Genomic DNA, 17,709 nt, shown 5'->3' on the forward strand with positions numbered 1-17,709 from the left:
GTCATTCGACTTCACAGCAATCCCCACACCCTCCTAATCATCATGACAAGGAAGGAACGTTTTTAATTACTGCGAAGGACTGACTGTGCTCAAAGGGTAGTGACTATTGAGGTTAATAGAGACAATGACCCATTATGGTTCTCTTACCTAGGCTACCTTAGTTGAATGCACTAAATTGCTTGGGATAAGAATATCTGCTAAATGACAATGTCATTATAGAAAACTGACACAAAAATGTGTGTTTTGAGATTAGCGGTATGCTGGCATGCTATCGTTGCTAGTGGGAGTCTACAAACCCTTTCCACAGTCCTCACATTTTGCTGCCTTAAAATTCTAAATGTTTTCTTATTGATCTACACAACCTACTCCACGGTTTCAAAGTGATACATTTTTTCATATTGTCCAAATTACTAAGAAATACAAAATGAGAATGTTTATTGCGTAGGTCCAGTGCAGCCATTTTTATCTCAATATCAAATAATGTCTGGGTTACAATTAAGTACCTTAATGTGATTGTTTTCAATTAAAATGGTCAAAAAGAAAAACGGCTTCTCAGCAAAGAGCAATTTCTGCACCAATACTTTAGCTAGGACTGTCTGGGAGTGGTCTGAGTGGGGAGGGGAAAACTGAACAACTAGCTTTTATTGGCAGAAAGGTTTGGAACTCCCTTATTGGGCTTTAAACTAATTTACCGCCTGGTCACCAGGCAGTCCAAAACTCCATCCCACCAAACACCTCTTACACTATAATGGCATTATCATAATTTATGCAATTTCACAGTATTATTCCAACCTCCTAGTGTGGAAATGTATACAAAACATTAAGAACACCTGCTCTCCATGACTATCCAGGTGAATCCAGGTGAAAGCTATGATCCCTTATTGATGTCACTTGTTAAATCTACTTCAATCGGAGTAGATGAAGAGGAGAATATATATATTTTTTTTAAGCCTTGAGACGTGTTGTGTATGTGTTTCATTCAGAGGGTGAATGGGCAAGACGACAAATGGAAGTGCCTTTGAACTGGGTATGGTAGTAGGAGCCAGGCGCACTGGTTTGTGTCAAGAACTGCAACGCTGCTGGGTTTTTCACTCTCAATAGTTTCCTGTGTGTATCAAGAATGGTCTATCACCTAAAGGACATCCAGCCAATTTGACACAACTGTGGGAAGCATTTGAATAACATTGTACCAACCTTACACAACGCTTAGGGCAACCTATATAAATTGTTCTTTGTCAAAATTGCACAACCTCAGTCAATTTGGTTGGGGATCATTGATGGACAGCAATATTCAAACCTTGTCGCAAATTTATAGAACATTCCACTCAAAAACCTATATTTTGGTATTTGTTTCATTAGTCCATTGTTGACATATTCCCAAAAATGTTTTGCTTGTCAGTACTCAAGTTTTCAAAATATGTAACTTTCAAAATACTGAAATCATCCCTGTATGATACATTTTGCATCAGATGATGCAGAACACAGCATTATATGATTACACAAATGTTTGTCAGACACACCAGAATGACTTTCCAAGAGGTGTTGTGGTCTAGTCTTAGTCCTGAGTCCTGACTTAAATTTGCTTGAAAATCAGAGACATGGTTTGAATATTGCTGTCCATCAGTGATGCCCAACCAAATTTATTGAGCTTGAGCAAATTTGTCAAAAACAATGGTTACAGTATGTTTGCACAACATTGGTAGAATATTACTCAATGATTCCCAGCTGTGATGACTGCCAAAGGTGCTTCCACCAAGTATTAACTTTGGGTTGTGAAGATGTACACAATCAAGACCATTATTCATTTGGAAAATGTTTGATATATTTAATTAACTTTGAAAATGTGGAATAGGTTGTGTAGATCCGTAGGAAAAAAATACAATTGAATCCCTTTTTAGATGTAATATTTAGGCAGCAAAATGTGAAGACTGCAAGGGGTCTGTAGACTTTCACTAAGTATTAACCCTTGTGTGTCTTAATAAGGGTCAAAAATGACCCGCCACTATGTTTAACAGCAGAGAAAACCCCCTAAATGATATTTTTTCACCTTGAAAATTGACTTTTCCTAGAGTGACCCCAACATTAGAAAAGGTGAAACATCGCCTTTGTTCATATTTCCATGAAAGTTGTACACCACCAGGGTACAAAGATTATCTTAGGGCCATTTTTGACCTGGCAGTTATAAAATAATTTACACACCACAAAAACCACAAAGAGACACACACACACACACACACACACACACACACACACCACACACACACACACACACACACACACACACACACACACACACAATGAGAAATTGAGATTGTGTGCTGCTGATTGAACTCAGACAAAACTAAAACTTCCTTGTGCACGTGCAGCATCTCCCCTCTGTAACCGATGTGAAATGGCTAGTTAGTTAGCGGTGGTGCACGCTAATAGCATTTCAATCAGTGACGTCACTCGCTCTGAGACTTGAAGTAGGGTTTCCCCTTGCGTTGCAAGGGCCGTGGCTTTTGTGGCGTGATGGGTAACGATGCTTCGTGGGGTGTCAGTTGTTGATGTGTGCAAGGGTCCCTGGTTCGTGCCCAGGTTGGGGCGAAGAGAGGGACGGAACCTACACTGTTACACCTCCACGACCCCACACATGACTCAAGTTCACAGACAAAATAAAAACAATTTCAGAGAAAATAAACATTTCTTGAAAGCATTGTTTACTAATGGGGAATGCAGTCTGAGTCTATAAAGGTGCTGCAGATGACAGTCCCCCCAGTTCTCTCTTTGCTGAAGCCATGAGTGCACGTTTCAGGGCCCAACAGGTCATAGATCTGATTTCTTTTCAGATGTCCAGGAGAAACAAGAGAACAATTATTTAGAAGAGGAGGAGGTATCTGAAGAAGATGGGGAATAATACAACCCAGAGCACAATACATCATCTTCAGATGAAGAAGAAATCCCCCAAGCTGAAAGAGAGACATTTTTGTCAAAGAACAGCAAAATAGCATGGTCCTTGTCACCATATGGCAACCAGGGCAGGATGGCAGCACAAACTTTCATAAGGATGACTCCAGGGCCCACAAGACATGCAGTTGCCCATGCCCAGGACATCGCCTCAACATTCTACATGTTCATCACACCAGCCATCGAAGAAATCATCCTGGAGATGACACATTAGGAGGGTTTCCGTAAATATGGAGACAAATGGAAAAGGATGGATGAGATTGACCTGCATGCCTACATAGGGCTGCTAATCTTAGCGGGTGTGTATAGGTCCCGAGGCGAGGCTACATGTAGTCTCTGGGAGGCTACATGTAGTCTCTGGGATGCAGAGAGTGGAAGGGTGATTTTCCGTACCACGATGCCACTGAAAGTCTTTCACACTTTCGCAAGAATGCTACGATTTGATTACCGTGAGTCAAGACCTGCAAGACGTGTGAGAGACAAACTGGCGGCCATAAGAGAGGTCTAGGAGAAGTGGGTGGAGCGTCTGCCATACCTCTACAACCCTGGGCCTGAAGTAACAGTGGATGAGAAACTGGTTCCATTCAGAGGTACATTTTAATTTTCATATCTGTAATGTAAGTGATTTTCACTGTTAATTTTATTATGTATTGCTGTCATATCATTGATTTATGTGATTGTTTTCTGTGACACTGATACTAATTACTGATAGTGATCTCCTCTGTCAAAAGGTCGCTGTCCTTTCCGGCAGTATATGCCCAGCAAGCCAGCAAAGTATGGTATCAAGATATGGTTGGCCTGTAACGCACAATCCAGCTACGCTTGGAAGATACAAGTCTACACAGGGAAGCCGACCAGTGGAGGCCCGGAGAAGAACCAGGGCATGCGGGTTGTGCTTGATGTGACAGATGGACTGAGGGGGCACAATGTCACGTGTGCCAATTTCTTCACCTCTTATGAACTCAGCCAGCAGCTCCTGAAGAGGAAGATCACCATGGTTGGCAGAGTTAGAAAGGACACGCCTGAGCTCCCCTCTGCACTCCTCGCAACAAGGGGGAGAGGGGCCTTCTCATCAAAGTTTGCCTTCACCCCACCACCACTCTAGCTTCTTACCTCCAAAGATGAACAAGAATGTGGTCCTCCTGAGCACATTGCACAAAACGGCTGAGATCAGTGATTGTGAGGACAGGAAGCCAGCCATAATCCTGGACTACAACCACAACAAAGGTGTGGCCAACCTGGACAAGGTGATTGGAACTTACAGCTGCAGGAGGATGACTGCCCGCTGGCCCCTGGTCATCTTCCATAACATCATTTATGTGTCCTCATACAATACCTTTGTGATATGAAACAAGATCAACCCTACCTGGATGCCTGGTAAGCGGAACAAGAGGAGGGTGTTCCTGGAGGAGCTGGGAAAGGCACTTGTAACCCCACACATTCAAAGAAGGGAGCGCCTCCCCGCACAGCAGCCTCTGCAGCGCTTGTGAAAGCTGTTCAGGGGGCTGAATCTTGTCCTGATCCACCTGAGGCTGCAGCTGGGGCAGGCAAGAGGTGGAGATGCCAATTCTGCTCCCCAAAGAAGGACTGTAAAACAAATACTATGTGCTGCACATGTGAGAAATACATCTGCAAAGTCCATGCACACACACATGCATACTGTCCTACATGTGGTAATTAGAGTTGATTGATTTATGTTTTTCACATTTTTGTTTTGTATCTATTATCTTATTTTATTCTTATTTATTGGTGTTGTTTATACACCTTGTGGGTGGGGCAATGGTTAAAAAAATGGGAGAAGACTAGTATTTTGTAGTTGAATTCCTCATTGTACAGTATATAAGAATATATCACTATGTTGCCAAAAAAGTTCAAACTATTATTGTTTCCCTTCAATAAAATGCATTCAAAACAATTTTCTGCACATTTCTGCTACTTGCTTAGGCTATACACTTTTTAGCAAGAGATAGCACTTGTATGTTTACACCTCTACAGTACCTTTAGCAATAATAATAATGATAATTAATCTCTACTTTAGTAAAGAAAACAATTATGACAGGTGTGTTGTAATAAAAACATGTGGTGTCCACTGATTAAATGCATTCTTTCTGAATTGTGAAGAGGGAAAACCCTGATATTCACAAAGTTTGTGATGAATGACAGGTTGTTTCTTCATGCAAAATAGATTTGGGGTTTAAAATTCAATTAAGCTTAGTTTAGTGAAGGCGGGTCATTTTTGACCCTTATGACAAAGGGGAGTATACATAATGTTAAGATTACACAAGGGTTAATATGACAACCGTAGCAATCTCTAGAAAGGATTTATTACCCTATGGATACACAGCTCAGTAAAACGATACTGAATTGTATAAACAATTTATTAAGATGGCAGATTGCCAAATTTGTTTTGTCACCTGACACAATCATGTCAGAGTCAAATATAAAGATCTCAGAGTCATGGAAGTTCTGTACAACACAATTCTATCTCCTAAAAAGACCCGTTGTCTACGAAACCCCTGACAAAACAACCTGTCATATATATATATATATATATATATATGGAACATTGTCAAGGTTTCACCCTCATGAATCATGAGCCAACAGGGTTCCATGACATCATGGAGGAGGAGACTATCAATTGTACGTTAATAAATGAAAGATTGTATGTAGCAACTCCCATGTATACGCCCAGGCCTATCTGTATCTTTACTCTGCCCCATTGCTCACCGCACTCATTTACTGACCATATCCACTGTGTACCGCTCCTAGAAACTCCATGCAAAGATGACTATATAAACTGGAGATAAGTGCAATATGAGCCTGATAAGATTCTTTGGATTGTAGCCACTGACTGTATATCAAGGTGAGGTCAATGGCAACAGTGCACTGGATGAACCCATAGGCAAAATTAAAGTGGACTCGATCTTAACGTTGCGGCTATATTGGCGTCTTGCAGTCTTCACAATTTTTTTTTTTTTGGGGGGGGGGGGTCTTCACACCTTGTTGTTGGATTTGGAACATTGCAGAGCATATTTTTTGTCGTTGGGGGGTGACTTAAAGGGGAAATCAGCAGTCATCCATTTTTGGACTGATACATGAATAATACGTAACCATTGATTTTTGAAGAATATAACTTACAAATGCTCAGTTCAACCATCGTACACTGTATCTCCAAACATGGTTAAAACTATAATTTTGATATCATTGATTATCAGTTCTTGCATACATAACTCTGTTTATGAATTTGAGAGTGGTTACATTTCACCAGCCACAACCCTCAGCTTTTTTAATTTAGAAAGTGAAAACAAATGGCATTGACAAAATGATTGGCACCTAGGAGCTAGTGCTTGGCACAGCCTTTGGCAAAGATAACTGCCTACAAACATTTCTTGTAGCCATCCTAGAGCTTGCTCCACCTTTCTACCGGCAATTTGGCCCACTCTTTAGTGGCAAACTGCCTTTTAAGACCTCTCCTTAGGTTTTTGATGGGATTCAAATCTGGACTCATCGCTGACAAATTTCTTCAATTTCAACTTATTTGACCAAAGAATTGGGAATTATTTAAGAAATGTGTGATTGTGCCATATTAGACCGCAACTGTGTACTTACATAGTTGAAAACACTGCATCATTTTGTGTATCAGGATTTCAGCGGTAAAAAGAAAAACAGCTGATATCATAGCTTACTTACAGTAAACACATTAGCTTACCCTGACCCTTCTTCAACCCATGTAAAAAAAATCTGTTCTTGACCTCTTACAAAGCTAATAAGGTCAGGGCAGTGACTAGAGTCACAGGGAGTTGTTCATTTCATTTCCTACTTTAATTTCCTTCCAATAAGCAATCCAGGATATTGACATACCTTTATGATATCCTTATCAGAACGGGTTACATCAACTTCCCTCATTTGTATGTAATATGACTCGTGTGGCGCCTCATCAAGTGTATATCACCTGTTTTGTTTTCTAATTCCACAAGGAAATCTGCCCTCAATCTGGACCCCATTCGTTTCATATCATTTGTGTTCAGTGAAGAAACAATTACTATTTTACAATCATGGACAATGGGCACCACAGATTGAGGGCACCACAGAGTTTAGATGTCAGTCTGGAGTAGTTTGCTGTTGCTCGGTGAGATGTGCTCTTTGAACGGGACACAGTGCTTACTGTAGGAAATAAATGTCTTATTATTGTACAGCCAATGACTGTCAGTGTGTGTGTGGTGACGCACAAGTCTTATTATCTGGAGGGAATTCCTCAACTAATTGTTATCAGAGTGACACAGGCAGGTATGGGGACCGGTCTCCCTCCTAGTACTGTATTAGATGGCTAACTATCTCAGTGATTTACTACCTCATTCATGTTGTAATACTTAGACCAGTGACATCTGACTTCAACCCATAGGTCCAAAGGGCACTCCCATAAGTGGTCCTAACTCACAAACTCTATCTTAACACGTACTGTAGTTGAAGTTGTAGATTTTTAAATATATTATTATGGTCTTTCCACTATTTATGGTTAGAAGAAGGCCCAGAATTGAAGGGCAAATTGAGCCAAACACATTAGGAGAGTGAGTGGGTAGGAGTTGACTTTGCTCCTGTCTTCTTGAGCTGTGAGTCTGCAGCATGACAGATCAAAGTCAAAGTGCCATAAAGGAGATGTGTCAAGGGTGCCACCCATTTCCTTGTTCCTTGTGGTATCCAGGTGGGTTGGAGTGAACATCAGCTAACAAACATTTGAGCTCCACAACAACTGCACAGGACTTACTAAAGGACTGGGATTTCAATGAGGACCATCACTTGAGTTGCTGTAAGTAAGATGGCTGATATGTTTTTTTTTTGTGTGGTTGTTTTGGTGTAGAGTAACGATGTGCAGTCATTTCAGTCACCCTTATAGAATTGTTAGGCTGAATGGTGTAGAGTAACGATGTGCAGTCATTTCAGTCACCCTTATAGAGTCGTTAGGCTGAATGGTGTAGGGTAACGATGTGTAGTCATTTCAGTCATGCTTATAGAGAAAGGTAGCAGAATTATTAAATTAAGTTCTGTATTGTTTGCCATGTATGTTGTTTGTATGGATGATTGTAGTTATTGCGCACCATTGTCACCATATAATCACCATTGGATCTTAAAAATGGAATGACAGCGAAGTCTTTCATACAACATTGAGAAGACACACACTGAGATCACACTATGTCCAGACTTATGTAGTCCACAGATAATGTTTTGAAAATGCATGACTTTTGTCTTTCTTGTTTCTTGAATTTAGGGAAAAGGAGGGTTATATTATGGTGTTGTTGAGAAAGGTAAGATCCTCAACATAATCTTTGTTGACTATTTGATCAATGTAACCTGAATGCCATGCTTTGATTATAACGGTTTTTGAAATGTAATGTAATCAACACTTCCATTGCCTAGTCATTCTATGGAGAATCTCTGCCAATTGTGTCTGGATGTGATCGTCTAGGGTTTGGAGTCAATGCCATTGCCATTCATTTCAGGAAATGGCTTGAAATGGGAAATCCTTAGTCTTTTCCCATATCTGTTTGCGCCGTACATATAACCAACTCCTATGGCCAATAGGACAGCACAAACAATGATCTTTAGCACACTTGCAATCTTGATGCTCCACAAATGATTTAGTGGCTCTCATATTCGTTTACATTTGAGTCATTTAGCAGACACTCTTACCCAGAGTGACTTACAGTTAGTTCATTCATCGTAAGATACAGTGGCTAGATGGGACAACCACCTATCTCAGTCATAGTAAGTACATTTCTCCTCAATAAAGTAGCTATCAGCAGTCAGAGCTAGTAAGAGGGAAAGAAGTCAAGTGCTCGTGTTAGTTCACGAAAGGCTCTTTTATTTATCTTTATTGCAGGCACACTACTTTCTTCAATTGAATTAAATTAAGGGTAAAAGCTGCATTCTTTCAATGTATGACTCTGACCATGACCCACTGTGCTCCTTGCTTTCAGGGTGAGTGGGTGTGGGTGGACCCTGGTATCGGGGTGCCCATCGGGGCCCGGGTCAAATTGACCGATACTGGACACCAGCTACTGGTGGATGATGAAGGAAAGGTGACCATGGCATTTCTTTATTACATGTATTGTGTTGAATTGTGTGTCTACTGTGTTTGAATGTACTGTTGGTCTCAAATGTAAATGCGTGTAACCTTTATTTAACTATGGCAAGTCAGTGAAGAACAAATTCTTATTTACAATGACGTCCTACCCCAGTCAAACCTGGACGACGCTGGGCCAATTGCCCTATGGGACTCCCAATCAAGGCCGAATGTGATACAGCCTGGATCGAACCAGGGACTGTAGTGACGCCTCTTGCACTAAGATGCAGTGACTTAGACCGCTTCGCCACTAGGGAGCTCCAAATGAGCTCAAGATTTAAGTCATTATCTGTAGGGAATAATCTATTAAACTACTATATCTCATTTACTATAGAGGTTGGGCACTCTAGAATGTTGACATCATGTCTTTCTACTGTACTTCCATAGACAATGATCTTGCATTCTGCTTTGGTCAGTCATACAACAATATAATGCCAAACCCACAAACTTAAATGGATGGTATTAAACCAAATCCTAAGTTTTCAGACCTTCAGGCCTCAACAAAGTTACGTTATATGTAACCAAAGATTTCTAACAAATCCTACATTGATGTCAATGGAAGATTTGCGCGAAAGTTCACATCGCACAGCCATATAACTTCCTGAATTGTCCTATGTCATTCCAGGAACACAAGCTCTCCCAGAAGGAGGAGGGCTCCATCAGGGTGATGCACCCCACCTCAGTGGAGGGGGTGGACGACATGATCCGCCTGGGGGACCTCAACGAGGCCGGGCTCCTCAGGAACCTGCTGGTCCGACACAGGCAGGGCATCATCTATGTGAGTCCCCTAATGGATAATGATGTACTACACCCACATGACAAAATACTATAGTGCACTATGGTATGAATATTATTGTATTCACTGACAGCAAAAACACTATGTTGAATATTGTAGTATACTGTAGTATTAACAGTTACCTATAGTATAATACTGTAGTAAAAGAAAACTGTAGTATATACTATAGTAATTAATGTAGTGTTTTTGCGGATTGTAGCATACTGTGAAAACATGATCACATGTGAAGTGTTCCAAAAACACGATTTTTCACATGGTTTCACGTGAAATTTTGTGTGAAATCATGTGGTTTTTATGTAAGGGTGTACATTTCAATGTGTGCTTGTGAGTGTCTCTATGTATGAGCATTCATGTATGATGTGCATGAGTTTGTTTGTGTTGTAATTGGCAGTAGGTGGTGGTATGTGCACTACATAAAAACTATTACCTGACTGGTTGAAGTTATTACACTATTCATCAAAAAAGTTGTTACTCACCAGTTAATGTAATAACCACCGGTTAATGTAATAACATTACATTTAGCTGGTAAAGTTATTACATTAACCAATCAACATTTTATTACGTTACCCAGCAAGTTATTAGATTAACTGGTTTTACTACTTAAAAAATAGAAAATGTATTACAAATACAAAGGTTATTACATTAACTAGTGTTATAACATTAGTCGCTGTTACAGGGTGCTCCAAAAAAAAATTTGGCGGCACAAGCCTAAATCGCTGTTACTGTGCTGTGTCCAGACCTACACAGGCTCTGTGCTGGTGGCAGTCAACCCCTACCAAGAGCTTCCTCTCTATACAGCCGACCAAGTGAGGCTGTACCGCGGGCGTAGGCTGGGTGAGCTGCCCCCGCACGTCTTTGCCATCGCAGATACCTGCTACTTCAACATGCGCCGCCAAAACCGAGACCAGTGCTGCATCATTAGGTGAGGCCAAAAGTACATCTATCCCAGATGGGCAATGTTCTGCTTTTGACACCCAAGTCATTCGGTTGGACAAAAGGAAACCAAGGCAGAACAGTCACATATTCAAATGTTTTGGAAGATGCTCTTTTAAGTGGTTCAGTTATACTTTTTATATTGAGATTTACACTGGAATTAAACTGAAATCCAAGAATATGACCCACTATCTCTTTCTTCCTGTTAGTGGAGAGTCAGGTGCAGGGAAGACAGAGAGCACCAAGCTGGTCCTTCAGTTCCTTGCTGCAGTAAGTGGACAGCACTCCTGGATAGAGCAGCAGATACTGGAGGCTAACCCTATACTGGAAGGTAGGATCTCTTTACTATTAAAATCTCTCTCTCCCGCATTATCACAACTGTTGCTACCCATGACACACTTCCCATTTCTGTGTTCCCCCAGCATTTGGGAATGCCAAAACAATTCGCAACAATAACTCCAGCCGCTTTGGGAAATACGTGGAAATCTTCTTCAACAAAGATGGCGCCATCGAAGGCGCTCGCATGGAAGAGTACTTACTGGAGAAGTCTCGTGTCTGCCATCAGGTGTGGAAGCATAAGCTGTAAAATCAAAACAATTGGTGAACCAGGATGTTTTGCTGTTGTCCTTATATTTGAATGAAATGTAGAAATCTCATAGCTAATTGCCTCAAAGTGAATTGCTTTCAAAACTATCTCTCATAAACAACAGTTTTATCTAATTTAAGTCTCATTGACATGCTTTGTTCGTACTTGGAAGAGGACCAAATCCATTGTTGGATTGTCCAGTAACCAGGCAAAATGGTGTAATGTCTAGAGATGTTGTCTCTCATACTCATTTACATTTTAGTCATTTAGCAGACACTCTTATCCAGAGCGACTTACAGTTAGTTGTAACACTACTGTTCCTTTTGACTAATTAACCGTAGGCCATGGAGGAGCGGAACTACCACATATTCTACTGCATGTTAGCGGGGATGACGGCAGAACAGAAGAAAACACTGTGTTTGGGAAATGCTGCTGAATTCAGCTACCTCAAGAGGGTAATAGCAACGCACTACTAAAACATCCTCACTTACAGGTTTTACCACTTACAGTCATACATCTTCCTCATTAAGGACATTTTTACTGAGTACAACTAAGTTTTACTGACGTCCTCTTTACTGACGCCCTCTTTACAATGCTTCTAGGAAACTGCCCCAGAGCTGGAAAAACAAACTCATGTATGATTTATGATTTGCTTTAGTATCACCATTTGAAGATAGATTGGGTAATAGTAGCTGTAATTTTGTAGAACGCTGTAGCCCCTAACAAATATGATTTGCTTTAGGATCACCATGGAAAAAAGAGATGGGTCGATAGTAGGGCTGTTGTGGTGACCGTATTACCGCCACACCTGCAGTCACAGTCATGAAGGCAGTCAAATTCCACATGACCATTTAGTCACAGTAATTAGGCTTCTCCAAGCTCTGATGCTGCTGATGGTCATTAGTAGCCTACAAACCTTGCCAACTGCCTCGTACTCAGCACTCTATTGTCCCTCTAATCACTCTGGCATCAATTCAAATGTAATCGAAAATCTAATCAAACACTTCATGAGAGCCCATGCGCTAATGTTGCACAACATTTTATATAGGCTATGCAATTGCGTGAGAAAACAGAGTGATGGCCTCTATTAAAAAGAGGAGGATCCCATCAGTTCTCTATAGGCTAGGCCTACTATATTTATTTCTCAACTTTCCTAATATTAAGCACATTGCTTCTCTTTACAACAGGAGTATAGCCTACCGTGAAAATTAAAATGAACCACATGAAAAGCGTCCTTCATTCGCTATTTAAGTGCATAGATGACATGTATTTTTCCCCCTGCCCCTGTTTCGAGACAGGTGCATGATAATGGTCCATTCTAAATCAAAATAAATTTCACACATATATTATTTAGTACATGTAAAGACAAGATTAAATCAAGAATAGTCTGATGGGTGACAATATTAGCCTATTACTTGTGAATGATATATTATCACTTGTGAATGTCGACCAGCTTAAGGCAAAAAACAATACAACTTTAAAAAAAAACTTTTTCGAATCATGTAGCCTAGCCCATAGACCTACATGTTTTGATAAGGTTTGTATCACAGCTAAAGTGGTCAAATAACTTATTAAAATTAAGCACATTAATCCGCTTTTACAAGGGGTGTAGAGCCTAACTGTCATACATAAGCAGCGCGTGAGTTTCAAGTTTGAGGAAGATCATTTTCACCATAAAAATGCAACTTTATAATATAAGCATTACATGCATAATTGCATTTGTGGTCACTTTTGATAATGGTGTTTTCCAGCTAATGGAACATTCACACTTATAACCTACTGCCATGTGCACATTGCTGCACTTATTATTTGAAGAAATAGCCTAATAGTTTATCAACATTTTAAGCTATAAACGTTCTGATCTCTTGCGTCTGTCTCATTGCATAAAAAAGGTTTTTTGATGCTAGTGGTTGTATTCATTTGGGATTTATCGCATCCCACAACTGTCCCAGACTATGTTTGGAATATTTATTTCTCGCACAGAATAGAATAAGTCAACGTTGTACTATGAGGGATAGTAGATTGACATAGGCTTGTACTTTTGCTGTTCGTTAGGCCTACTCATCTTGTTGGCTGATGAAAAGTAAATGTGGACAGTTCTTCCAATATCTTCAATATGCACCTTGGAACTGGATAAGGACGCGCGCAGTTGCGTCCCCAATGTGTCTGTCTTCACTTGTAGCCTGTGAGAAAGACCCAGTCACTTGATGGAGAGCCAAGCCTGGATTTTTTTTCGGGTGCATTATGGCCACACAAAGGGGATGCTACCAGACAATTCACGGCATTATCAAGTGCTTCTCAAATTTTGAATGAGAGACTGACAAAGTGTGGACAGCCTGCGCAAAAAAACAAAGCAGAGCTCATGTCTTTCAAGCGACTTTTTTCTAATCATCATTAGAGTCGCATCATGCAGCCTTATAATGTATTAAAAATCAAAACATATAGCCCTAAGTTTGTAGAACAACTAAAGTTACATTAATAACTCTAAATGAAGCAAATAGGAATACCTGTTTCTTTGTTAACCGATCAACACAGAATAGACGCATGTGCGCACTCCCTCAAATCGTTTGGAGAAAATATTTATATTTTATTCAGCTTTGTTCAATTTTATTCTTCATACTATAAAATTATATAAAATAATGCCACGGAATTCTAAGCAAATTATGTCTGCTTAATGAACTAGTGTAGCCCACAGCCATATGGCATAGCCAGATCAAGGCCTAACATAAGGACAACTCAGAGTATGCTATTCTGTTCTTCTGAAATTCTTTAGACCTGTCTAAAATAAATTATGGATTTATTGTGAAGGTGTAGGCTATGGATTTATTAGACTTTTTAAAATGTAGACGTTCCAAAGGTCCGCATCAGTGGCTTGTGTGGAAGCCAGGAGATGCTAAATGTGTTTATGTTAATTAACGGTAATTACCGTGAGACCGATAATTATTTGCTTGACAATCACCGGCTGTCGTGACCGCCACAGCCCTTGTCGATAGTAGCTGTAATTAAGTAGAGAGATGGGGTAATAGCTACAACCGACAGTATAACCTCTGACCCTGTGTTCTATAGGGTGACTGTATTGTCTGCGATGGACGTGACGATGCTAAGGACTATACCCGTATCCGCACGGCCCTGAAGATCCTCACTTTCACTGAGACCCAATGCTGGGAGATCCTCAAGCTGCTTGCTGCACTCCTCCACCTGGGCAATGTCAGCTTCGAAGGTGGGGTCCTCTCTGGGTGTATGACTCAGTTAATGTCTGAGTGTATGATCTATGACCGGAGTTCTTAGGGAATATGACCTGCGCCTTGTCATCCCCCCCCAACCCCGATGGCCAAATGTATTGAGACCCTGAAATACTTGAATGTTGAAAGGAAAGGGGGATGGATACCTAGTCAGTTGTACAACTGAAATGTTTATGTTGTTGTTTTTTCTATGTGAAAGCTGTGATTGACCAAGTTTTCTTTTGTTATTTGCCTTGCAGCCGCCATCTTGAATAACATGGAGAGCTCTGATGTCAGTTTGTCTGATTACTTCACCCTTGCTGCCAAATTGCTGGAGGTATGTATGTTTATTGGCGTTTTCATTCTTTGCTGGTATGTTCTGTAATAACTTATAAACTGGGAGGTTCGAGCCCTGAATGCTGATTGGCTGAAAGCCGTGGCATATCAGACCATATACCATGGGTATGACAAAACATGTATTTTTACTGCTCTAATTACGTTGGTAGCCAGTTTATAATAGCAATAAGGCACCTCGAGGGTTTGTGACATATGGCCAATATACCACGGCTAAGGGCTGTGTCCTAACACTCCACGTTGCGTCATGCATAAGAACAGCCCTTAGCCGTGGTATATTGGCCATATACCATACCCCCTCGTGCCTTATTGCTTGAATATACAGTAGTTTATATTTGACATTTTTTTAATTAAGCTTTATTTAACTAGGCAAGTCAGTTAAGAACAAATTCTTATTTACAATGAAGGCCTACTATATACATAGTCTTTGTCTGTTTCCTACAGGTGCAGCCTGCGGCTCTGGCTGCGAGCCTGACCTACCGCTCCTTCATGACCAACAGAGAGCGAGTGTCCAAACCCCTCAACTCTGAACAGGCAGCCGACTCCAGGGACGCCTTCGTCAAGGTAATGAGGCCGCTCCTGTTTGAAGGTACCAAGGCAAGATAGACAATAGGCTTTCGCCTGTAACAAGAGATGAGGCATAAACATAAATATTCACAAAGGCACATAGGCCCGAATCCTAACTTGAGATCCGTGGGCGAATGGACTTAACTCAAGTCTTCCATTGACATCAATACATGATTTATTTGATTGTTGAGTTAAACATGCACATTTCAAGTTAGGATTTGGTCCATATTCTACTCAAGTGTACAGAATGTGTGTTGTTTGTCTCATGATTTCTTCAGGCAATATATGGCAAACTCTTCATCTGGATCGTTGGGAGAATCAACAGTGCCATCCATAAGACTCCCACCAACGGTCCCAAATACGTCCGTAACTCCATCGGATTGCTGGACATCTTTGGTTTTGAGAACTTCGACTCAAACAGGTATGCCAGTCAATGTCAAATACTAATTTCCCTTGTTGTTTGTGTGTGCAATATACTCCTTGTATGTCCTTCATCCTCTCTCCCTGATGGTATATAACCAACCAGTCAATAACACAAACCTTTTCCCCATGCTTTTTCGCAGCTTTGAACAGCTATGCATCAACTTTGCCAATGAGCAGCTGCAGCAGTTTTTTGTGCGTCATGTGTTCAAGCTGGAGCAGGAGGAGTACACCAAGGAGGACATTGTTTGGAAGAACATCACCTTTAGCGACAACACGGACACCCTTGATCTCCTCGCTGTGAAGCCCCTCAACGTGTTGGCCCTGATCGACGAGGAGAGCCACTTTCCCAAGGTAAACAATCTCAAATTCCTCTAGTCAACCATGTTGTGGTGGCAGTCTGAATTGGTGAGGTTTGTGACAACCTTGAATGTTTCTTCCAGGGCACAGATGTCACCATGCTGAACAAGATGAACCAGGCTCATGCGAAGTGCAACAAGTACATTCCATCCAAGAACACCCACGACATGGAGTTTGGGATTTGCCATTTTGCTGGGGTTGTTCACTACGACTCAAAAGGTAAACAGAAAAAAAGGGATCACACCTATACAACAGTAGTCGATTCGCTCAAACATAGGAGTATGATCAATTGGATATTGTCACGTTTTTTTGGGAGGGGGGGCACCATTTGATCCTGTATGTTTTTCCTTCAGGATTCCTGGAGAAGAACAGAGATGCTCTTAACTCAGACATCCTCAAGTTGATTGGCGCATCCACCAACAAGCTGCTGCCACAGCTCTTTGAGAAGGAGCTCTCTGCCAATGTGGTGAAGAACCTTGCAAGCAACAACAGGATCGTTTTGACACCCAAGAGCTCTCTACGGGTTTGTGGCTGTTGTTACTATTAAAGATTCTGACTCTCACGCCAACTCCCATTAGCTATATCCACCAGTTTCTTCACATAGCTTTCCTGCAGAGATAGTCACTGACAACGGTCCAAAAATCCACGCAGTTGACATTGTGATTTTTCTCCCTGCAGGTGGCCCAGACGGATGGCAGGAGGCAGGTGTCCACGCTGAGCGGTCAGTTCCGTCAGTCCCTGGACTCCCTCATGAATGCCCTGTCCAAATGCCAGCCCCATTTCATCCGCTGCTTCAAACCCAACGACGATAAGAAGTCCATGGTGAATAAGGCAGCCATTTTGTAGCACTGGGCCAGATACAGGAAGACATGATTCATTGTTTTGTAGCACTTGGCCAGATACAGGAAGACATGATTCGTTGTTTTTACGGTGCAATGTCACAATCGGTAGAGGTCAAACTCACACAAAACAGAAACAATATAGGCCGTTATACAGAATGAAAATGGGATAATTCCACGAAAGTCCAATTTGTCCATACTATAGTGCACTCCACTCTACTAGTCAAGCTTAGGAATGTCTCTGTCTTCAGGTTTTTGACAGAAACCTGTGCATACGTCAGCTGCGGTATTCTGGAATGATTGATACCATCAAAATCCGGAAACTGGGATTTCCGATCCGCCACACGTTCAAGCAGTTTCTGCAGCGGTACAGAGTGCTTCTGAATACAACCGTCTGTGACCCCAAAACTGTGAGACATATACCTTCATTGTTTTGAATATGATGATGATGATGATGAAGATGACAACAATGATGATGATATTTGTTAGCACAAAAAAGCTCCACGGTTACAATTGCTTTTCGTGGGGTGGTTATGGTTCCCAATATCCTCCTCCTTGTCCTAACT

General features: G+C 41.2%; 1 protein-coding gene across 1 annotated transcript in view; it reads left to right on the forward strand.

Moving 5' to 3' along the window:
* The first annotated feature begins 7,498 nt into the window (after positions 1–7,498).
* The window catches only part of myo7bb (myosin VIIBb), a 30,791-nt gene continuing 20,580 nt past the window's right edge, over positions 7,499–17,709 (forward strand). The window contains exons 1-17 of the mRNA XM_014139404.3: positions 7,499–7,753; positions 8,213–8,249; positions 8,922–9,023; positions 9,693–9,845; positions 10,601–10,785; positions 11,006–11,127; positions 11,219–11,361; positions 11,724–11,837; positions 14,449–14,602; positions 14,864–14,940; positions 15,402–15,521; positions 15,803–15,945; positions 16,088–16,298; positions 16,388–16,523; positions 16,658–16,827; positions 16,983–17,126; positions 17,395–17,553. Of these exons, the coding sequence (XP_013994879.3) occupies positions 8,232–8,249; positions 8,922–9,023; positions 9,693–9,845; positions 10,601–10,785; positions 11,006–11,127; positions 11,219–11,361; positions 11,724–11,837; positions 14,449–14,602; positions 14,864–14,940; positions 15,402–15,521; positions 15,803–15,945; positions 16,088–16,298; positions 16,388–16,523; positions 16,658–16,827; positions 16,983–17,126; positions 17,395–17,553 (2,151 nt within the window). The 5' untranslated portion in view covers positions 7,499–7,753; positions 8,213–8,231. The remainder of the gene's footprint in view (positions 7,754–8,212; positions 8,250–8,921; positions 9,024–9,692; positions 9,846–10,600; positions 10,786–11,005; positions 11,128–11,218; positions 11,362–11,723; positions 11,838–14,448; positions 14,603–14,863; positions 14,941–15,401; positions 15,522–15,802; positions 15,946–16,087; positions 16,299–16,387; positions 16,524–16,657; positions 16,828–16,982; positions 17,127–17,394; positions 17,554–17,709) is intronic.

This window comes from Salmo salar, chromosome 14 (genome assembly GCF_965601325.2).
Source record: "Salmo salar chromosome 14, fSalSal1, whole genome shotgun sequence".
Taxonomy (NCBI): domain Eukaryota; kingdom Metazoa; phylum Chordata; class Actinopteri; order Salmoniformes; family Salmonidae; genus Salmo; species Salmo salar.